Source organism: Pieris brassicae, chromosome Z (assembly GCF_905147105.1).
Source record: "Pieris brassicae chromosome Z, ilPieBrab1.1, whole genome shotgun sequence".
Lineage (NCBI taxonomy): Eukaryota > Metazoa > Arthropoda > Insecta > Lepidoptera > Pieridae > Pieris > Pieris brassicae.
This window is the reverse complement of record NC_059680.1, coordinates 4,971,344-4,995,294: the sequence shown is the minus strand read 5'-3', so window position 1 is coordinate 4,995,294 and position 23,951 is coordinate 4,971,344. Positions and strand designations below refer to the sequence as shown.

Here is a 23,951-nt window from a genome sequence, read left to right as displayed (position 1 = left end):
ATCAAGTACGATATACATATGACATACTAGAATTGATTTTAAGAGCAACAATTTTACTATATTTTACACCTTAACAGACGCAATTACAAGAAAAATTATCCAAAGCGCTATGACGAATGACCCCTCCACCAAGGACAAGCTGAGAGACATTTACTGTCGAGGCATAGCGCAATCACGCTCGTATGACAAAAACTAAATCATGCACAGGGGGCCTCCTACCATGAGCTTTCTTAAAACAATCAAGTTGAGATGATGATGAGTTTAGGTTCCTGTCAAAGTCAAAGTCAATAGCATTTTTTCGTACCATGACCGCCTATAAGTTGAAACGTATTGGCATCGCAAGATCGAACGAAAGAACGATAATTTTGTTTGCGGTTTTTATTAAGTTTTGAAATTTAACTGTCAAACTTGGTTCGATAGATATTTCTATAAAAATAAATAAATATAAAATTGTTTCAATTAATTCATCAATCACAATAAGCTGTTATGCCTTATTTTAACATATTATAATATTACATATATTTATTTATTATAAAACTATTTTTAAAATAAACTTTTGACATATTTTAAACGTAAAGTTTTTCGGTGCTGATAGTTGATACTAATTATTTTTAAGCGTTTCCGTCAAATTTTGATAGGAGCTTTCAATATTTTGGTGTTTACAGAGTAATTGCAGTTTTATAAATATAGTTTTACAAATTGTTTAACTTATAAATATGATGGGGTAAGTATTGTTAAATTTGTTTTCTAAAAATAAATCCCTATATCGAAGTGAATTCCTAAAATAAAACCCTTTGCAAAAATGTCACAAATCAACTTATAACTCGAAAATCATAAGCAACTATAAAATTAAAATTAATTCCTTTAAATTGTACAAATTTAGTTTATACGTTAACTAATTCATATAATAGCAATAATTACATTTTCTTTACAGCTTAAACCTGATAAACTCGCAGAATTGAGAGACATGTTACCAAAGAAGAACTCCAATGTATATGAATATATGTTTATATCAAATTGAAAATTGCCTAAAGACATCTTGATAGCGTCATCCTAACAAAATAAATACTGTTTGTTATTAGAGCTTTCCAAAAGGCTTATTATTTACATATTATAAATTTGTAAAGTACCTCTGTTAATTTAAACAATAAAAAGCAGAGGAGAATAATAATACAATTCATGAACATAGTAACACTTTAATTATAATAAATTCATTTATTATTTATGCTATATTTTAATACACGAAATAATCGTTGAAGTCGCAAGAGACTTTCTTTAAATACACCAAATCAACGCGGGCGTGAGCTTGTTTAAAATAAAATATGATATAATATGAAAATTATGTTTTTGTTATACATGCCTAATTAATTAATGGAATATTATGCAATTTTTGTAGGTACACTGAAATCTTCAACGAATCAGACGTTGTTCTATAGCAAATTATAAACGCGACATGTTCGAAGTCGGCAGGAGGACATTGCCGTCTTGTTCATCGTTGTATCATCTCCGAAGATATTTTAATAAAATTATTAAAATATCTTGTATAGTGTATCTATAATGTGAGTATAGATAAATATCTATACTCAAATTTTCTAAACTCAAAATACCCCAAAGTATAAAAATTATATATTTTTTCTCATATATTAGACATAGGAGATACATCTCTTATTTTAACTTTATGAACAAGTTCTAATTTTAAATATTTTTATTTTATATGTTGTAAACCTTTTTATTTAGACATTTCGATAGGGTGTCAATGGGGAAATAAGGGTCGCAATAAGGGCTCATGGTAGACTAGAACTAGTTTTATGCCTACATCAGAATGACAATGCAAAGGTATAATTTTATAACTTTGGCGACTTTAATGACTTTTGAATGGCGTCGATGCACAGACGTAAACTAACTAATTACGACGCATTTGAGTACAGGACATTATTTTTGATATTGTATGCCGTATCTGTACATTATATTTAAAAAATATACAATTTCAAATTGTTATGAACTTTTTTTTTTTTTAGTTTAGATTTTTCAATAAAATACCGAATTAATAACAAATTAGACAGATTCACCTCTTATATACTAGTATGAAGGCCTGCCATTTTGTATTAGCTATAGAATGTGGAATGTTTTACTAAGTGAACGTGAAAATATAAATCTATAAAACTGGTAATGCCAAGTGTACTATACAAATATAGGTATTGCTCATTTAACATTTTTTTAAATTATTAAGTTTAACAGCTAATAAAAATCTAGTAAAAACTTTAGGTTGAAGTTACATATTTTGCCCTAATCTCCATGTTACGGAGGAGAAAGGTCTAGCGTTTTACGTACTAGCCTTTCAGCTATCCTGTTGAATTGTTGTCGATCTTCTCTCCACATTTTAGCCGCATCTACATTCGCACCACTTTCATCATTAGGTTCTGTAAAATTTTAATTATTAAAAAAAAGATTTATTTTACAGGGGGAAAACGGGCAATTGTGGAATGGCGGACGTCGAGGTGATAAGAGGTGGAACTTCGTATTCTGCCTCGAGTCGATGAAACTCAGCTGCCGCTTCTCGATTGATTCGATCAACTCCTCTGAACACTCCATGGTTAATGCGGTAGATTTTTTTTATGTAATAGGAGGCAAACGGGCAAGAGGCTCACCTGATGTTAAGCGATACCGCCACACTCACATTGCCAGAAGGCTCGCAAGTGCGTTGCCGGCCTTTTAAGAATTGGTACGCTCTTTTCTTGAAGGACCCTAAGTCGAATTGGTTCGGAAATACTTCAGTGGGCAGCTGGTTCCACATAGTGGTGGTGCGCGGCAAAAACTGCCTTAGAAAACGCTCATTTGTGGAACGACGGACGTCGAGGTGATACGGATGGTATTTGGTATTTTGCCTTGACGTCCGATAATGAAACTCAGCTGCGGGTATTATACCGAACAACTCTTCTGAACACTCCCCATGGTAAATGCGGTAGAAGATGCAGAGACCCAACATCTCTACGCAACGCCAAGGGATCAAGCCGCTTGGAACTGGTTTCGTAGCCGACGATTGGAATCACTCTACGTTGAATAAGTGAAAGGACATGATACTGGGGAGCGCCCAGAGGTGAGAATCTTGTAGGGCCGAATTTGCGTTTTATAGAGCTGCAAGCGGTGAACTGAAATGAAGTACCGTCTCGTCTTGCTGAACACACCAAGGTTCTTAGAGGCGAGACTAATACTGGACATTTACTTATATACTATGGAGCTCCGATGCAAAATAGTTCGGCTAGTGTGAAATTTTCTCTCTGTGAGATTTTTTCATTAACTTTGTAATTTTTATATCTATAATATTTCATATTAAGCTGTTCGACTATCACATGTCGCGTTACTTATTCCATGTTTAATAAACTACTTTAGCTTTAAATTTATAAATATCTTGTTTTAAATTAGAAGAAATTATAAGCAAAATAGTTCGTCTCCCATAGAGTTAAATAAGATCATTCCTTCTTTGTACAATTATGTTGCATAATTTAAATTTGTAAAAGTAATTCTGTGTCATTTGTCAAGTGAGACAGTATAAATTCTGAAAATTTCAGTTTTTTTTTCATTAGTTTCAAATAACAATGGGTCGTGGCAAACCCGTGTGTGAAGAGCTTCGAAAGAGATTTGTGGGGTCGATGCTGTAAAATCAAGTTACCAAATATCTAAAGACTTGATACTTCCCAGGTCTACAGTCCAATCTATCATTCAGCACTATAAAAATAATAGAACGACTTCTTGTTTGAAGAAAACTGGTCGACCACGCATCATAGGTGCAGTTGAAAGCAGAATCCTGAAGAAAATTATCAAAAATAGAGCTGGAGGTGCTCGAGATGGAGAACTCAACGTACAATGGAATGACATGATCCACAAAGACGTCTCAGTTGATACTTGCAAAAGAGTCCAAAAAGAATGGGTTACGGATTTTTCACCGCCAAGGAGACACCACTGCTGACTACAAAAGAAAAAGTGGTTGAAGTTTGCTCGTGATCATTTAAATTGGACTTCCGATAAGTGGCGTAGTATCGGAGTGGAGTCCAAATCTGAAGTTACAGTCGGCGATGAACGGAAAAGTGATTCGGAACAAAAGTGAGGCATTTTATACAGATTGTCGCAAGCGCAAAGTGAAGTTTCCGGCGTCTCTTATGCAGAAGGTGGTATGCAGATTGTGGATGGTTCTATCAATGCTGCAAGGCAAAACTTTGAAAGAGAATTTACTCTCTATTCCGTCACATCATCAAGATTTCTTCATTTTTCAACAGGATTACTTTTTATTAAATTCTTAATTATTTTAATGTTTTTGTAAATTGTATCTGCTTTTTTTAAGGTTGTAAATAATGAGTCACATTTATAACTAAGTTGCTCATTAAAATATTAAATATTACACTTCAAAAATTACATCACACAGAATCCCAAAATCACACAGTGATTCTTATAACCTTACATACTGCTGATAAATTGTACTGCTAGTTAAACTGTTCCTTCATTAAATTTAGCCATGATACCTTTTGAAATAATCTGATACAATTATGATGGTTATAAAATATAATTAGATAGATATGTTTAGTATTTCATCTTGGGAATATTTTTTTCCTAGCACAAAATGCAAACACTCGCTATGTTTGCAAATAAACTGAAATAAATTTGTATTATTGTCTATAAAACATATTTTATAATATGTATTTATAAAAGATTTAAAATACAATAACACCAAATACCTGCTAACATACTGACAACAGAGAGCAGTATTTTCTCCACACTTTGAACAGGAGACCATCTCTCTGCACTTGTTTCATATCCCATGGGGTCGTCGCCAGGAGCATGGAGGATTGATATACAGACTCTACCATCAGCATATACTGAAATTTTTAATAGGTCTATAATAATTTCCAGAAGTAAAAAATATATCAGCTATATGTACATTGCTATCAGTATTGTCAAGATTACAATAAGCAAGAAATAAAACATGATATTATTTTTTTACCACATTCAGTTACATTGGAACATTATTTTTGTCAACACCACCAATTTGTTAAAATTATGTGAAAATATATTAAAATATTTACTTACTATTAGGATGAAACATTTCACATATGAACTGCATTTTAGGTGGGCTGAGCGGGTAATCTGGTGGAAACTGAAGTTTGGCTGGAAAAATACCACCTTCAAAGCATGTACCCTCTGGGCCACTGTAAATAAAAATGATCATAGTCACACAAAGCATTTAACTTTCAGATTCATATTAAAATTATTTGGATAAACAAGTCACCAATCAGGGGTTGGCCCAAATATAAGGTTTGTTTTAATAATTAATTAAAATATATGTAAAATAAATAATGTTAAATTATAATTAAATTATCACTGTTTATTATATTTAATGACCTGTTGAACTTCATACCTACACATATTTGGGTCAAAACTTGGACCTTATACTGCAGCTATGAAACACAATTTTCTGAAGGCACCAATAAATATATGTACATATTCCATTCACGAGATTTAGCAAAACAAATGAACAGCAATTAATTTTTAAATATTGAATATACCTATCTATTTCACAAAAACATACAACACTTATTCTAACATCAAACTCAAACCCCTTGAGTTTTTGGTCCTTACAATGTATTTTCTCTCTATAATACCAGAAATGCAGTCTCTTCATCACTATATACACTGTCAGTGCAAAGATTTATTGTAGTATATTATAATGCTATGACATAAGATTCACATGCACAATAAACAAAAATACGTTTAAAATATTTTCTATGGGCAGTCTGTACATTTTTATTATAAGTAACTAAATGTCTTTTTATGCCAACTCATGTAAGGTTATTTTTATAGAAAATATGTATTACTTACTCAATAGGAGGAGTGACTGTGCATTTTATGGTGGTATAGAGTTGTTATTAAATGGAGAAAAGAGAAACATATACATAATCCATGACTCCTACTTATTAGTCATGGTCAACAACAGTCTACACATGCAAGGAATCCTAATGTGTAAATAGAACATAATTCTTAGAAAGTTTGAATGCATAATTACAGTCGAGTTTATTGTAGATTAGGATAATAATGTACACAGTACATGTACAATTGTTGTTGTTATTGAGAGTGGGTGTAATGCTATGTAGAGAGTGCCATTGTGTAGTAGACAAGCTAAACTAACCAAAGCCAATGAATGAATGTTATAAGGAGTTCATACTCTGTATATGAAATTACTTGTGATTTTAAATGTTTTTAAATTTGAATGCACTATTATTTTTTGGTGTTAACTTACGTAATTAAAGCTTCCCATTCAAAGAAATTTTCTTCATTTACAGGCCCGGCAATGATGCCTTCAGGAGGGTTCAGCGTGAGCTCTAGTACATAAAAAAGAAATATAGAAGAAACTGCAAACTGCCTTAAGTTAAATTACATCGCTACTTACGCTTATACTCGGCCATAAGCCGTCGGAGAGCCGAACCAGCCATCATATTTTCTGTGTGACTTTTTATAGAGGTTCCCATAAAATTGATTAACTTTCTTCTGTACAGCAGTAATTGTAACTTTAATATAACAAATATATCATATTATATAACATTATCTTCGATACGTACACAATATAAGAAAGATATTTTATCAATATTAAAAGGCTAAAATATTAAAATGTACGTTGTACCTTGTGAACAACGTAGTCTCGTAGTAAATTAATTACATGTGATGTAAATTGTAAACCAATTTGAACTGGAATTAATGGTTATACAGTCTACTGATTAATTAAATTCGTTAAAATATTTAGATTAATATAAACAGATATTATGACACTTAGCAGTCAGCAGGATCCAGACAGTTAGAGATCAAGTAGATGTAAAAGGATAGCAGCCAGCTGCCAGCAGACTATCATTCGTTGACAGATGATGGATATAGACTATATAGATTTGTAATATGTTCACAAGCTTAATCTTACTTTAAAACGTTAACACTGAGACGTTGAATTTTTAATAAAAAGGTAGAAAATCTGTATCTAAATAATCAAGCTTAAATGCATATCAATAGATGAACGTATTTGATTTAATTCAGTTAGGTGTGAATGATTGTTACAATTAATTTATTACATCTTTAGGTAAAAATCAATTGACTAAAAACGTAAATCTTTTTATTTTGAAAGTGACAATGTCAAAGATTTTTTAAACTTACAAAAGCAATAACAGCTAAAAAGTCGACTAACTACTATTCCACTCTGCTGAATCAAATCCCGGATGTAGTGAAGCTTTAAGTCGATATGTTTGGCTTTTGACGGTTTTGAAATACTGTTCCCCAACAGAATTGAGAAAAACAATTTTCGGCAAACGTTATATTTGGTCTTATAGATTGTGGGATACACAGTTCCAATTATATTTTTGAATGGAAGCGGACTACTATTCTAAAAAAATTTAGTCTATGTCCTGTCTCCGGGGTAATGTTTTAGGCTCTGTCATTTTAAATTTCTTTAAGCTGTCTTCAATGAAAGTCTCTTGGTTTAATTAGTTTTCAGAATATCTGTTATATTTCCCAGCGCTTTAGGACATGGGGAACAATAAGCATAATATCTTGTACCGACATACAGGTCGACGATTGTTTTTACTCCTCTTTTTACCAGTGTGTATATATAAGGATCGGCTTTAGATACGTTAATATATAGATTTTAATTCCGTATCCAATTTTCTGTACCGTTGCTACCCTGCCTGCTTAAGTCCATATATCGATTTTAAAAGGATACAAAGTGTACTTCCTTTTATGATTCTTATGTCGTTCTCCATAATTTTTGTTTCATCAAATAAATTGCCATCTTTTGCCACGTCGGCAAGATATGCAAGATAACATTGGTATAAATATCTTCGTGCCTTTTAAAGAGTAATGTCATTTTACCTTTAATGCACGTTTCACAATTCTCTAACATTTCATCTTAAAATTTTATTCCGTACTTAAAATCGTTTTAAATATATCTTTAATTAAATTAATATAACCTAATTTATGGCACCATTTTATCCTTTTATTTTGAGTTTTTTTTGTAATTTGTTTCTCAATGTTATTTGTGTCTTTGTTGTACCATCCATCTCTTCAATTCCTTTGATGTCACTTGTATATATCTTTGAAGCTAACTGTAGTCAACGATTTTCAGGTGTAATTGTAGAAAACATAGCTCCGTCAACACACATGTGTGATGAAACATCCATCATATAAGCGCCACCGTATCTTTTTCTAGTAAAAAGATTTTGTTCAGTGTCTCTTACTCCAGCTTATTATATATCCAGCTTATATATATTAGTCCTTCCTTATTATAGTTTTTACAATATTTAACGTTACACTTACTTTAAAAAGCTTAGTGAGTTATGTTATTACCTTGCCTTGAATTCTTCGAAAATCTTCACTTTTAAGATCTCGAGATAAGGTAGAAGATCCCTGGACTATAAGCTTGTAGGCATATTCGATAACAACATGATGGTTAATAACTCATCCGGTATAACTATATCCATGTCTGCTAGTTTTGGCCACAATATTCATGAGATTGTCATTGAACACTTAGGGCAATAAGGCACTTGCGGCTAGGCAGACAGTATATTATTATGAAATCGCCATGGAGCCCACGCACCTGGCCCCAGACGGCCAACCAGATCGAAGCGACTCATCTGCGACCCGTGGTTGGTCACAAATTTAAAATACATTTTCTTTTGTTTTTTCGCTTCTTATACACAAGCACTGCTATTTCCTCAACGTCTAAAAGAGTTGCTTTCTTGCTACTCCTGAGCTTTGATATTGGTTTTAACTTACCACAAACTTTTGTTGTTTGACAATAACAATACTGCCTTTGCATCTTCTTGGCATCTCTTGACTGTATTTTATATTCGCATATAATGTTCAATAAGCCCGCCTTTATAAGAGTTTTTAAAGCTTGAGTTTGTAAACTTATTAGTATCAAGTGTTCTCATTTGATTTGCACAAGGGCTTGATATTATGTCGTATCCCAGGTTTTTTATTTTTTCAAACGCTCTGCCTACCAATTGGACTTAATTTATAACAAATTAGGTAAAAATTCATTGAAATACGAATCTTTTTATTTCGAATGTGACAATGTCAAGAAGATTTTACGTTTTATATGTATACACAGACGATATAGAAACTGCACTAAAAAGGTCGAAAGAAGTAATAATTACATATCGTAAAGTGAATAACGAATCTAGTACGTCTTTTAATTTACTTGCGTGTATAGGTGAAAAGCTGCTTGATGTAAAATCTATGCCTGTAACGAACAATGTGTTGTTCACTCTTCATAGTAGTCCTTAGTCCTATTCTTAATTAGTCTCTGGTTTTTCCCGCCAGTTTTTTGTAATGGCGGCTTTCTGTTATCAAAATAATTTTAAGTTTGTGTGATTAAAGTCATTTAAGTTACCGGTATTGATAGTTTTACAATATAAAGTTGATCTAAAGCAGTGAAATTGTTTCTACACCTATTGGCTACATTTTATTATCTACGCTAATACATAAAAATGGAGTTTCAAATTGTTTGTTTATTTTGCTATACTTAAAATAATGAATTCACTCTCATAAAATTCTGTAAACTTTAACAGTCCTGTGTATTTATTTATATTGAAATAATGCAACTATTTATATGTACATATGTATTAATATACTTAAAACTTATCAGAATCTTATATGTATACAATATATTACGTTATTATATGCACACAATATTCTCTCAGCAAAAGCCTCCTAGCTCTTTTTGCTTTAAATACAATGCTGACTTTCTTGTCACTTCACAAAATATATACATTATATTTGCTAATAAGCACAAATGTTTCTTGAATGACCTCTTAATGACATCATGGTAAATGAATGTATTTCAGGCATATGAGATATAGAAGATCTTACATAGTTTTAATATTCGTATTGGAAATTTATAAAAAATATATTGAAATTATTCATATTATTATACTTTAAATATACTTTAAATATTTATAATATGAATATATCATCCCTAGGCCCTACCAGGTTCATACGAGGTAGCATATGAATGCAGCATTTGTAAAAAAGGTTTCAACAACCTGTTAGCACTAGAGAATCATCAGCGTTTTACCCATTATGATAATGAAGAGAATGATAATAACAATTCTACAAATGAGGTATTTGTGCTTTTGTCTCCTTAAATCTAACTTCATAATTTATTAATTTTTGTTGTGTCTTATGTTATTTATTATCATCTCATTCTCAATTATGTCTAGGAGTAAGGTTTGGTAGTACACTCTTCATAGTTATGTGATCTTTTCTTACAGGCAATGAGGGACCTATCAGTATTTCATCTAATTCAATTAAAGAAAAAGCACGACTTCCCAGATTTCAATGTATATTTTTTAGATCAAAATAGACCAGGCTGTGATGTAAAAAAATTATATCTTGTTGTTCAAGGAGATGATAAAAAAACAACAACAATGAATTTAGAAGAATTTATTCAAAAAGGAACAATCCTGTCCAAAGCACCAGTTTCTAACATAAGGTACAAAATTCAGTTTCAGCAATTGCGAAGGACATTTTATAAAACAGTTATGTAAAATATCCTGCCAAGGCCGATACAGTTCTTACATGCGGTGAGCATACTAGTGGTGTTCTAAAAGTTGAGTTTCTTCCAATATTAGATAACTTTAGTATGGTAGTCCATTAAGTTAGGACTTAGGATGAATTTAAAAAAGAAATTAGATATCAAATAAAACTCAAGGGTGGACACGGCCACTCAATCACACAAAGTTTGTTTAAGAGGCTGTTAAAGCGCTCTAGTGGATAATGTAGGGTTGTGCTCGTTTCTAGGCCTGACACTTTATTACCACAATAATAATAATGTAGTAAATTATAGGAACATGCTTAGTTGTTTATATGCTGACCAAATGGAAATACATAATAAAATAAAATAAGCTTTTGAAATATGTAATTGTAATATTTTATTTGCCAGTGGTCCCTTTAAATGCACATGGATGTCCATAAATCACGGAATGGAATGTGGCGAGATTTTTTTAAATTGTTGCGAATATTCTATTCACCACCGTGACAAGCATACTAAACGCAGAAAGACCACTGGGGCTTTACGTTGTCAAGTCTGTGAAAAGCTTTTAGAAAGCCCAAATGCACAAAGTCCGGCTGTAGAATTCCCATGCCACTTGTGCGGTCAGGTCTTTATGAATGCATTGCAGTTGGAGGTCCACACCAAAGGTTATCATACCAAAGTGAAGCCATTTAAATGCTCTATTTGCGAGAAGCGCTTCACCCAATCAGGTGGACTGCAGCAACACATGCGCATGCACACTGGAGCGCGTCCCTACAAATGTAATTTCTGTAACAAAGGCTTCACCCAGAAAGGTGGGCTTGATCAGCACCTCCGCACGCATACGAAGGTTAAACCCTTCAAGTGCATTATATGCAATAAAAGCTTCTCCCAGTCTGTACACGTCCGGCAGCATATGCGGACTCATACAAACATCCAGCCTTTCAAATGCAACGTATGCGAAAAACGATTTAAACAAATAAGCCATCTTAATTTTCATATGCGTTCCCATGTGATGAATAATATGTCGGATCCAGGGGATTTGTTAAATTCGATTGAGCCTATTCATAGTGATGCCATGTACTACTCGGGACGGCTCTCGCCTAGTATGTTTATTAATACAGAACCTAATCAATAAATAAAATTTAAGCTAACATAGATGAATGGTTTTAAATGTAAATTAAAAAAATATGTTTTTAAATTAATTTCTTGCAAGCAAATGATTTAAAAAAAGTCCAGTATTCTTTTAAATATTTTTTTAGCAATTTAATTTTAGTGTATAAAAAGTATATACAAAGTATACAAAAGTATTTACAAACTGCCTGTTACAGTTTTCTGAAAATAAGACTGATCTCTTACATAATTTTTACAGATTAAATTCTGCAATTGTGCCTGTTGATTAACTTAAGTGTTATTTATGGTAATAAACTAAATAATTTACATACTTTACATAATAGTTACTTATATTAATAGTTTACATAGTAAGTTTTCCAAATGCTGTACTATTAATATTAATATTTTGTGATTCGATACAAAGTAATTCTTGTCGCAATTTATGATTGAACTATGGACTAAAAATGCGTTTTTCTCAAGCTCTTGTGCTTAGATGAATTTGTGTTGCTATTAATATTATGTAATAAACTTAAGTTTTATTATTAGCTATTTCAAACACTATCAATTAATTATCCATTAAACCGTCGTTTTTGTGATGACGTAGGTTTTACTGCCTTTGATTCTATTGTTCTATGACATTAGCATTCGTTTTTTTAATGATCGATAATACAAATATTACTTTAGAGTACGATGCAACCCAGCTACTTGTTTTAAAGCCTGATTAGTTAAAGACTGATTTTAAGAAACATCACGGACCTCCCCTTCAACGGACCAATATATATTGTTATGTTTAAATCTTTAAAGACTGCGAATCAGAGACCTCTTTGAATCTCAATTTTACCGTGTAGTATGGAATCTAAATATCTTAATGATTAGTTAATTAATTGAATATTAAAATTATTTGTAATTTCCTATAGATATAGTTAGTCTACCATTATAAATGATTTTTGTCACGTTCAGTACCAGTGTTAACCTATTGAATACCTTTAGAACCTGTTGGTATTATTAGATTATAAGAATAAAAATTGTTATATTGTTTTGAACTATGCACGGATTAATTACGTTATTTCATTTCTAATATAGTAAAAATGTTGTTAATACATACTTCTTAAATGTGTGTGCAGTAATAAATTAATAAAAAAAATGTGTTTTATTTAAGATTCCAAGACTCAATTAACTTTTCGTGCTCTAACCGATTCTTTTTAAATACATAATTTTGCAAGTGGGTAAGGGAATTGCGTACCTTTATTTTTGGATGATTTCTTTAAATTGATGTACACGGCCAAACAATAAAAAGAAGTCTAAATGCCTAAGTGACAACTTGAATGCTTTCCACGATGTTTTAAATAAGATTTTGAAAAAAGGACACCCAGGTATTTTATTGTTTCTAGAAAAAAGCAAAAAACTATATCTAATAATAAACTAAAACAATTGTACATAACAGTATAACTTGTGAATTCAAATAAGTAAAATTATAATAAATAAATCAAGTTATAATTAAAATTTAAAGTATGAATCTTTACATAGTGATCGAAATATAATCAGCGTTCTTATAAAAATAAACGTTTTTTTTTTTTAATTTATAAAAAAGTGAGGTTGATACGGTAGGGGTACCTAAAATCAATAATGGTAACATTTAGTGCGATTGCGCGGTACTTGGTAGGTGCAACACATGCGTATTAACTTTTGCAATCGAACGACTTGTTGACAGGGATCACCGATATTTTTTCCTAAGGTAAGCTATTTGATTTCAATATTTAGTCAAAACTCATAAATGAAAGGGAAATATAAGCTAATTGTTACTAGTGTATCAATCAGTCCACAGTGAAATTTTAGGACTATTATTATATTAGATTGGTTTGGGTTGGCGATCAATAGTCGTGACAATGAACGGTGTTTATCTAGGGATATTTTAGTAATGCAATTGACGACTAGTCAAAACAAAGCGTGTGGCCACCACGCGGTTACAAGTCTCTTGTATATTTTCTTAGAACCGACACGATGATGCAGTGAAAACAAGGGGAACGCTGATGGCTGTATCCTGCAACTTCTTTTGATTTTCTTACTTTTGTGTATATGATAGCTTTTGGGGATTATCGCATGCGCGTTTTGCGTGCCTTCATTACTTACCTTTAATAAGTTAAGGTAAGTTAGTAAAAATAGTGGATTTATTTAATAAAGTTAGTGTATAATTAAATTTTTTTTTTTGAGAAATTTATTTTGGGTTTTACACTTTGCATTCTGTTTCTGCGTAGTTCACACCCAGATATCGGTAGACGGGTGTGATGTAAAACATAACCATTTTTTATCTACATCAAGCCCACTAAAACTTTAACCTCGGCCAGAACACATGTGGCCGATCCGGCCGTGATTTACATTTGTTTACATCCGCCGACCAAGGGTAACTTTACCTATGCAAGGGTTGAAAACAGATTTAAAAAACATTTTAAAACTACATATAAAAAATTACAATGAACGAGAATTAGGCGTATTATTATGACAATTATTTTTGAAAAAAGTTTTGTGGCTTTCGCATACGACATCAAAACCTTTATATATACCTAATTTATTAATTTCATCATCATCAATGGTATTACATCATAATGGTTATACAGCCCCTCCTCGAGTACACTTCGCCATCACAATATATCCAGTGTTTCCCGTGACCAATTTCGAACCCCTATTGTTTCAAGGTCCTTGACAACTCGCATCTCAACAAAGTACTCTCGGTCTAAAGGGGTTTCTCTTGCCACCGCATTGTGAGTTGGAGTTCTGTCGTTCGCCATTCGGTGCACATGTCCCAGGCACTCGAGCCTGTTGCACTTTATGAATTAGACGATGTTGGCGTCGCCTAGGATGTTATTAAGTTCTTCATTTCGATTAGATACGAAAAACATTTAAGTAATAAATTTCGCATAATACTTAGTATAGGGTATAATTTTATTTACAGTTCATTTGCTGGTTGGAAAACACGATGGCTGAAGGCCTAAACCCTATCCATAACATGCTGTGTGACCCAAAGGAACCAGTCGGCGGCTACGACGCGTTGCCGCTCGTATTAAAGGAATTCATCAGAAAACAAAAAGCCGAGAGCTCATTTCCCGCCCACAATGGAATTTGGGACTTTATGCCAGCTCCCAGGGCTAATGATATTGCTCCAGTAAATCGTCCGCGCCGTAATGAGGATCCCAATACCTATGCCATCAGGCCTTGCGGTGAAACTTAAAAAGAATGGAGAACCGTAAGTTTTTATATTCTATATGAACAAAAATGTTGATGCATACAACTATAATGCCAAGCGAACTGAAGGATTACATCGACAAATTACGTGGTTAATACATTGCGAAGTTATTAGAGTATATTTGCTTATATTGTGTTTTTTTTCAGGCGGGCGACTTCAGGAGACTGTCTTCTTAAGTATTTAACTTATATAATATGTAACGTGATTACTGTAAGTTTAACATTGGCGGATGCGAATTTTTGTTTCAATTACCTTTCAATGAAAATTTATACTCATTAATTAATATATTCCAACTTAACAATTCCAAAAATTGTTACTACCAACCGGTCAATCAGTTATGTTAGAAACTTGTTCTATTAACGCTAAAAAGTGATGTAATGATATTGTATGTGTAATTGTAGTAAATTAGTTTTAAGTATCTTTGCTCAGAAGACAAGCAACAGCAAGTTCTTGTCCGAAAACTTTCCTTGGGCAGAAAAAGTTTAAACCTTATTTTTTAATACTAGGATACATATAATATTCAGTCTTTATTATGGTATTGTCAACCAATATAAGATTGATCGTCTTAATGAAGACTAAAGCGTTTAGAGCATGAAAATGGAACCGTTTATCGATTATAACTTGACATAGCGGTTGATGATATCCATAAAGAGGGAATATTCACAATTGTTTAGATGTTTCAATGTTTTCTATATGCTGTAGTTTTCATTCGAAGAAACATGTATTAACCCCACTATGTATATCAAAATAAAGGGCAATACAGCTTCGTGTGCACTCTTTGATCTCAAGCTCCCATAGATTCAACTCGAAGTATTTTTACACTTTGATGTTGGGCGACGTCATTCGTTAGGTATTAATAAAAATGAAGAAATGTTAATGTTTTATGATTCCATTACTTTAAAACTGTAACGCCACCAGCTACGTGCTTAAGTCTAGTATGTGGCTAATCTATGCCAATATTAAAGCTTCGGTCCAGATAATTCTTCGCCTGTATATCACAAATGTCTGCGAACGCATGTTTACGAAAGCGATTAAAATAAAATATACAACAATATATTTATTTAAAACCAATTTGGACAGTATTCATGTTTATATATAATTTAAATTTATCAAATATTAATATGATGTAATTTAAATAATTGATCTATAGTATGTGATCTATATAACCGTTATCCCATATAGAAAATTACCACAAGAAATCATTATTTCCGCACTTACTGCAAATTTTACATAGACGTCAGACGGAAGTGATGGAAAACCATCATTATAAAAAGAAAAAGATACAACTCTCAAAACCAAGACAAATAACTAGTCTGGCCATAAATACTGTTACATAAAAACTTATATTTTTTCAACTTTTTAATTATTTTGAATTTGGAACACATATTATTTTGCAAATTTCTTTAGTTTTTGCGCCATTTCACATATTTTTTCGGGTTCATGATCAAATTACAATATGGAATGGGGTGCTAAAGGAAATTAGATGTTAAAGGATTGCAGTGATCGCCTTGCACAATGTGGGTGTGGAGCCCTCGGTCATATTCAAGACACTTCAAAAGCTTCGTATCAGCCGTATGTGTGTATATCGTACTATCAACAGATACAACAACACTTCGTCCGTCGCAGACCAGAAAAGAACGGCCGCGTGCTGTTTGAACTACAAAGGCTGTTAAAGCCAGTATTCGTCGAAACTCCATTAGGAAGTAAAAAATCTTATCGCGAGAAATTAAGAAACTAAGACTAGGATGAGAATACGGTAGGGTGTGTCGTGATGGTTTGGTGGGGCGTGTATCATATATAAGGAGTGAAAACTTCAGCCAAAGTGAATCAATACAAAGTCTTGGATCATGTTGTGAAATCTCCCAGCAATACACTTTTTAAAAATATACCGTGAACTTTCCAGCAGGATTTTGAACCTGGTCAAAAGGCACGAACTACCCAAGCCTGGCTTGAAACCAACGTTCTGGACTTTATAAGAGCTAAAGACTGGCCCTCATCTAGCCCCATTAGACTTCAAATTATGGTCAGTTTTAGAGGACATGGCCTGCTCTCAACGACACATATTGAGTCTCTTAAAATATCTAAAGAGCAAGCAGTGGCGTAGTTTCCTTTGGAAATATTCCGTAAATCCGTAGATTCGTGGCCAAACAGATTAAAGGCATGTATAAAAGCCAATCAAATAGACCATTTTTTTTAATTTTTTTGCTGAGACTTTAATTAATATGTAGGATTAAAGTTTAATAATATTACATTACTTCATTAAAATTCTTTTGTTTTAACAGAAGTTATGGCTGGACTAGGTATATTTATTAATTCGCTTACAACATTTTGTTGTTTCTCATCCAAACGGAAAGAAGCTGAATTTGTTTCAATATACAAAAAAAGGATCTTAGAAATAAGATAATACAAAATTAAGTCCTCTTATTCTACGACAATTACCATAACAACAACATGGTTCTACTAAAAATCGTTAAATAATCATTCAAAGCAGGCGGTGGGACACCAGAACATGCTTCATACTGGGTCCATTTTTGGTTAACGCTTATCTATATGATATAAAATATTTAGAACATCTTATGTTTGCGGATGACAAAAAGTTTTCCCAAAAATTAAGTCTATAAATAACTGTATACAATTTCAACTTTAACAGGTTTTACTCTTACTACAAACAAAATAAACTAAAATATTAAATTTATTTATATAATAAATATTATTTTACGAGTTTTTACTCGCGAACATAAATCATATAATAAATAATACAACAATTAAACAGGTTAATTTAGTTAGTGACTTAGGGATACTACTAGATGTTTTTGTCAGAACATACAGATGCATAAAATAACGGCCCTTTCATTTAAACAACTCGGCTTTGTCAAACGTGCATGCCAATGCAAATTTAAAGAATTTAAGCATAAAATGCGTTTACTTTTCCTTTGATAGAAGAATACCATAAATTAATAGCAGAAGATGAATAAAAAGTTCCTGAATTTGCGTAGCTATATAGATTATTGCAAGTTCTTTTATATTAAAACCCTAGAATATAGACGTAAACAATACGGCCCGATGTTTTAATATGCCCTAATTTATTGTAGTTTTTAGAAATTTTCTTATTCCTCCGTCTAACACAAATTATTAACATAACTAATTATTTAAATTACAAAAACAATCTTAAAATTACATTAAAAAGCTGGTGGTATATATCTTTTGGTAACTCTTTTGGTAAATCAATCCGTTTTTGGCTTTCATGTATTGTGTAACTGTGTAGATATTATTGTCATAGCTGTGGGAATACTGGAAATAAAATAATATATAAATATATTATTAATTGTGGGTAAACAGCTATACAATGAAATATCCACTTAACAAAAAAAGCTAAAAATTAAAAACAATATTATTTGTGATATTAAAGACTAATTAAAAATAAAGTACATTATTTTTGCTCTGTTTTTATACCGACTGGAAAAGGCGAGTTATTTTCTTCCTAAATACTATCGTTACATTTTTATTACTTTATACAATTTTCAATTTGACACACGCTGATTGCAGCTGACATAATACTTGGAAGAATATGTTTTTGACATAAATGACAGTGTGACGGGTTTTTCCGTAGTGGAGTTTGTATATGCTTAATAATAATTCAGATATAATCTCGATTACCGGGGAAACCATTTTTACAATTTAGATCAGAATGCATACAAATAAAATTATCAGTAAAACATACAGCTCATTTAGGGCGACAGAGAAACCAAAACTATATAATTGAAATAACTTCCTTCAATATAATTTTGGCGCTGAAGAGTATTGTACCCTAAGACAAATTATAAGACAAGGTACATTAGTGGATATGTTAGTTCTTTCTACAGCCGTGTTTAGGTCGTGTCAATTGTCGGCTACTTCCACCATTTTCCTTTCTCCAAGCCAGCTCTTCGACGATGGATGCCCTTATATAGAACATAAGAGTATCGTACTCAAACCGTTCACGAATACGTTCTCTTTATTGTCAAATTTTCCCTACGATCGTTTGCAGTATCTGGATTACTACAAATATGAACAGCTTAAACCCACCTCACGTTATCAATTGTATTTGGGCCACATATACAGCAAACCTTGCACATCGCTTTGTCTCTGAATAGTCGGTCATCACCTTGTGCGGCACATAAAATTTTGCCCATCCAAATACCCGGTATTACCTTTCAAGTCGCCGGCTGACTGTATTGTTTACATTATGTACTCTAGTAATGGATGCTCATGAGTGTAGCCGTGAACAGGAAGACACAAACGCGAGTATTATCGTGTTTCATAATATCAGTTTTATAATGCGACACTCTAGTTTTATTATTTATTATTTGAGCTTACCATCATCATTTACTTCTTATCATAAAGAGAAATGAACCGCCAAATAAGAAATCGAAAAGTGAAGACGGCTGGGCCAATTCTCGTAATTTTTTAATGTAAAAACTTCCATACGTTAGTATGTAGCTACTAAAGGTAGGCTAAGTAAAAAACATATTAAAGTTAAACGTTCATAGAGGCAGCTAGTAGACAATATAAAGTCTTTTATAATAATAACTTAAGAGAATGTCGTATGTAATCTTAACCTCTTACAATAAGACTATCTTAACAATAAAAATGGTTCTTATAGAGTTTATATAATAAAAAGGTAATTAATAAACTTAGTATTCAAAAATAGTCGCAATCACTACGATAATAATAACAAAGCGTCTATTACACCATAGATTCCTATAGTTCTTAATAATACTATATTATCATCTGAGAATATTGTAAAATGATTAATTGTATAAGTACCTACGGAATGAACTTTTTAGATATTTCATTCATAAAATAGTAAAAAAGAAAATATGTATTATAACTTTGTGCGCGCAACGCATGTAACACAATACTACTAGAATATCACGTGTTTAGTGTTTTGTTCGTCATAGCTATCAATATTGTTATAGAGGAAATGAATAATTACTTTCTCGTGATAAGGTATTGAACAGGTACACGAAAATATTTTTTATAAAATATCAAATACGGAAATACGTAAATGAAGCCGTTATTTGTATCATATTCACATTTGCTCGCAAGAAACATTCGTGTGAAGCTTCATCGCGAATGCCTTACTGCGTAGGAACTGACGATGGACGTAATACACATGGCTTCTTCGTCATAAAATGTAATTTACAGTCTGTGCGCCTGCGTCCGTCTTGCCTTAGTTTTGGATCAAACATGAGTCGCTTTCAACACCTGATAATGTTCAAGTTGATTGCTTTTGGATAGCAAAGACAGGTTTTTAAAAGGTGCTTAATTTTTACGTTCCTGTAATGTTTTCTTGATGGAAATCTTTGTTAGAAATCGAAAAATAAAAATTCATTAAATTTGCTCCGAATCTCCTGTGGTAGTGAAAATTATTTTATATATTTACTCAAATTTCTTCACGTGGGTAAAATAAATCGCTAAAATAAGTAGGTTCATAAAGCGTTGTTTTGACGCTCACATCAAATTTAAATTTTCTAAAAAAAAAAGTCAAGCTACCTTAACCTTAACCTTATAAAATTAATAATAAATAATAAACGTATGTAAAAAGCATATTTAACCAACACACGTATTAATTAATTAAGCTGAATAACTGAATAAAAAACTCCTATAACGAATGTAGACCGAAGTTTGTACCTAGGTACCAGGTTAGCAGAAATTATAGAAGGTATAAAGTCTAGACTTCAGTTTGCGCATGCGTTATGAACTCACTGATAAGCACTAGAGTAAACAAAGTTTGCTGCACTTGCACTGACTTTCTTTTTAAGTAACCTAAGTACTTTTAAAACTATGTTCGTAAAAACTAGAGAATAATTTTAATACGTACATATTTATTATGTCTCTATAAAAAGGTATCACTTTTATAGAAGGTCGGAATGAAAACATACAGCGGCTGAGCGCTTAATATTACTTTCGTACATCAATATCGTTTACGTTTTGACACATGACATTTTTCTAAATGTCTGAAACAAAGTGAGATATTTCAAAATTGTTAAAGAAATATCTAAGCGATATTTTCTGTCCTAGCTGTTACAGATTTCGTATTTTAATTATATAATAAAATATTAAAAGGGTATCGAAGGTTCATTTGCGTAGTACAAGGTAATGACTATCAATTATTGAGACTTTCACAATCTATTTGGGTCTTTTTGATTTGATAATCTGCCTTTCTTAGAACTCGATGCATAATATTGTTGAAAGCACACGCCTACAAAGTAACTGTACTTCTAATACCGCTGAGGACAACATGAGTCTTGATAGTAAAAAGATAATGTTTTGTTTATAACAGTGTACATTTCATTCGGATTGCCGATTTGGATTCGCTGCTATGTCATTCAATTAAAGATAAGGTCTTTCATCTAAACAATTATCGTTTAATATAAAACCTTATTTGTGGATTAAGTAGAAAAATATCGCCGAAACACTTTCTCTTTATGAGCGATTAATATAAACTAATATCGTGGCGCTTCAACCTTTTTAGGCTTCTCATTTGTGTGTCTATATATTTCGTGATCATTTATTATTCTAATAACCAAATTGATCAGCCGGTTTCCTCACGATGTTTTAATTCACTGTACAAGTGTTGAAATGCGTAATAAGACAGATAGTCCATTGTACAGCCGGGGATCGAACTTATGACCTCAGCTTGATAGACGCACGCTGAAGCCCACCGCTTTTCTTGAAATGTGGGATAAATTAATATTATAAAAAATATTAATATAACCGCTAACTTAATAAAATATAGCCAAGACAAGGACATGTAGAACAGTGCTAATACAGGCAGACCGCGACTTCCTAGAAAAAGTAAGAATTGTTAGTAAGTCAGTAGTAGTTGGTAAACTCAGGACCTCTGGTTTATGCTTTAGATAACCATTTGCCAAACGGTTAAATTAGACCATATCTTTTATGCGGATACTCATAGAAAATTTAAATATATGAATGTTCCAGATGACTCGAACACTTTCCCAACGCGATCAATTATCAATTTGCAAGAACCTATAAATGTCTAATTGCATTCGAAATATTAAGGCGAAACCGTAAAACCTCAAAGCTAATCTTTGGATCGTAAACGTGATGAATGGAGGGTTCAAGACCAGGCAATGACTGCACATTGCCGTACTACTGCGCCATCTTGTGGGCGGAGCTTATTTTCCCGCGACGTGACGTCATCCTTGTTTTGTCTCCCTCCCTCGTGTTTTAAACTGACCTAGCAGAGAGGGATGTCATTTCAGCTGGATACAGGAACTGAAGTTTTACAAGTTGAAAATATGTGGAAATACTAATATTATTTATTGATTGGCGAAATCTGTTCATTACTAATAGATAATTAATATAATTGATAGAATTATATATGAAATACTAATATTTGAAAATTGTCAAATATTTAAAAAAGATGTCTATATAATACAAAAATATGGCTTAAGAGTAGCCGGAGTAGAACGGTACGTAGAAGGGCACATCAACAAGGCGACAGGAATATTAATAACGCATTAAAAACTTATTTTATTTAAATAAAATTATCTTAATGTTTAAATAGCCATCCATCGATAATACTATTCGTTTATTCCTTAAATAACTTTCGGTCAAGTTTATTTATAAAGTAACATGAAAATGATAAGGACAAAACACTAAATAGGTGAGGAATTTAAAGTAGGTTTAGTTATCTTTGAATTTCGTGTCTAACTAGCGTTTGTGCCGACTTCAGACATTACAGTTCCATATAGGTAAATCATATTGCAATTCCGCTTCAAACAACTTTAAAGCAGCAATGTCTTTACAGTAACAAAAACATAATATTTATTTACCTAAATATAGTATCTTATGAACGTCGAAAAAGAAACAATTGTAATGCCAATTCTAAAGAGCGGATTAGACGAAAATTTCTGTTTTTAACATTATTAATTTACATTATTAATCATGTAGCTTATCGCTGGATTCAGATATTTAAAATACCTTATTGACTACGCCACACCAATCCTCGATATAAATTAAAATCACACAGATTATCTCAAGTCACCTCTAGTGCAGTGTGGTTTTATGTAGAAATTTTATTAAAAAGTAGAGCCATCCGTTTCGTGATTTAGTTCGAGGCAGATATCAGCCTACTGAGCCTGACAGATGGAACATGACGATTTTTAGGTCTAAAAGATGCTAGTTCCACACGCACATAAATCAAAGTGAATTGGTGGTGGCTGTGACTGTAGTAACGAGTCAATTGTTGCATGACCATGTCAGCTAACAAATTATATAGGCAATATAATTAAGTTTACATAAGCTTAAATGTTTTACAACTAATATGCGTTCTGCTTACCGTTTATAGTGACTTCCTGTGAGCGTTCATAACAAAAAAAACTACAATAACTCATCGTAACATCGTAACAAAGTTGAAAATAGCTTGATTTATCTCCCTCTCGTTATCGCTAGTAAATAAATCCGGAGAGTTTAATGCAAATCTTTTGGTTTACGCTTTATGGTAAATATTTGGTGTACGTCGTGAAGCTGTTTTATAGATCTAGTAAAATGTTTGGTTTAATTGTGCTAGGTCAAGAGCGGGCGTTCGACAGCCGTCCTTGCGACGGATAAATATTATTGTCTAAGCGGGCTTTCCGCTGTTTTGTGTTTGTACGAGTTTGTGGATGATACAGGCTGCGGGAGATCAGTGTAACGACCTCTTCGTCTTAATAGTAAAACTCTTCACCTCAACCCACGAACATTGTCACAAACGCTCCGCGGAAGAGAAGTCGCTGTTGTATCTCTTTTAATAGTGTCTAATATTGACATAGTTACTTATTTAAATAAACGAGTATACATAATGTATTACAGTGCGACAACGTATTTACAATCGGTGGATTCCTGCTCGCTTGATATATCGCAAGTAATACAAAATGAGGCGTAAATTTGTTCAAATCTTATTACAATTAAATTACCCCAAGCCTGAAAATGTAGCGCTCGTGAAATGTCGTGGGTGTGATAGACGCGAGGCGTTCGGGGCGCGGCTTA

General features: G+C 32.4%; 2 protein-coding genes and 1 long non-coding RNA gene across 4 annotated transcripts; 2 read left to right on the top strand and 1 right to left on the bottom strand.

The window, feature by feature from the left end:
- Nucleotides 1-1,126: 1,126 nt before the first annotated feature.
- On the bottom strand, nucleotides 1,127-6,864 carry LOC123718596 (ubiquitin-conjugating enzyme E2 G2). 2 transcript variants are annotated; one of them, XM_045675246.1, is made up of 6 exons: nucleotides 6,671-6,864; nucleotides 6,440-6,537; nucleotides 6,290-6,371; nucleotides 5,083-5,201; nucleotides 4,731-4,871; nucleotides 1,127-2,420 (listed from the first exon to the last, which is right to left on the bottom strand). In XM_045675246.1, the coding sequence occupies exons 2-6, from the start codon at nucleotides 6,516-6,518 to the stop codon at nucleotides 2,299-2,301; spliced, it is 543 nt and encodes a 180-aa protein (XP_045531202.1). In that variant the 5' UTR covers nucleotides 6,519-6,537; nucleotides 6,671-6,864; the 3' UTR covers nucleotides 1,127-2,298. The 2 variants fall into 2 exon arrangements, with proteins under 2 accessions (XP_045531202.1, XP_045531201.1); XM_045675245.1 differs by having other exon boundaries at nucleotides 6,440-6,557; nucleotides 6,671-6,863.
- A 2,477-nt stretch (nucleotides 6,865-9,341) lies between these two features.
- Nucleotides 9,342-11,717, top strand: LOC123718589 (zinc finger protein 470-like). Its single transcript, XM_045675233.1, has 4 exons — nucleotides 9,342-9,533; nucleotides 10,011-10,151; nucleotides 10,302-10,522; nucleotides 10,973-11,717. Exons 1-4 carry the CDS (start codon nucleotides 9,519-9,521, stop codon nucleotides 11,697-11,699), a joined length of 1,104 nt encoding a protein of 367 aa, XP_045531189.1. The 5' UTR covers nucleotides 9,342-9,518; the 3' UTR covers nucleotides 11,700-11,717.
- Nucleotides 11,718-13,307: 1,590 nt separating this feature from the next.
- On the top strand, nucleotides 13,308-15,683 carry LOC123718560. The gene is made up of 3 exons (XR_006755034.1): nucleotides 13,308-13,409; nucleotides 14,625-14,915; nucleotides 15,062-15,683. It is a non-coding gene; the product is annotated as an uncharacterized LOC123718560 (long non-coding RNA).
- The last annotated feature ends 8,268 nt before the right edge of the window (nucleotides 15,684-23,951 follow it).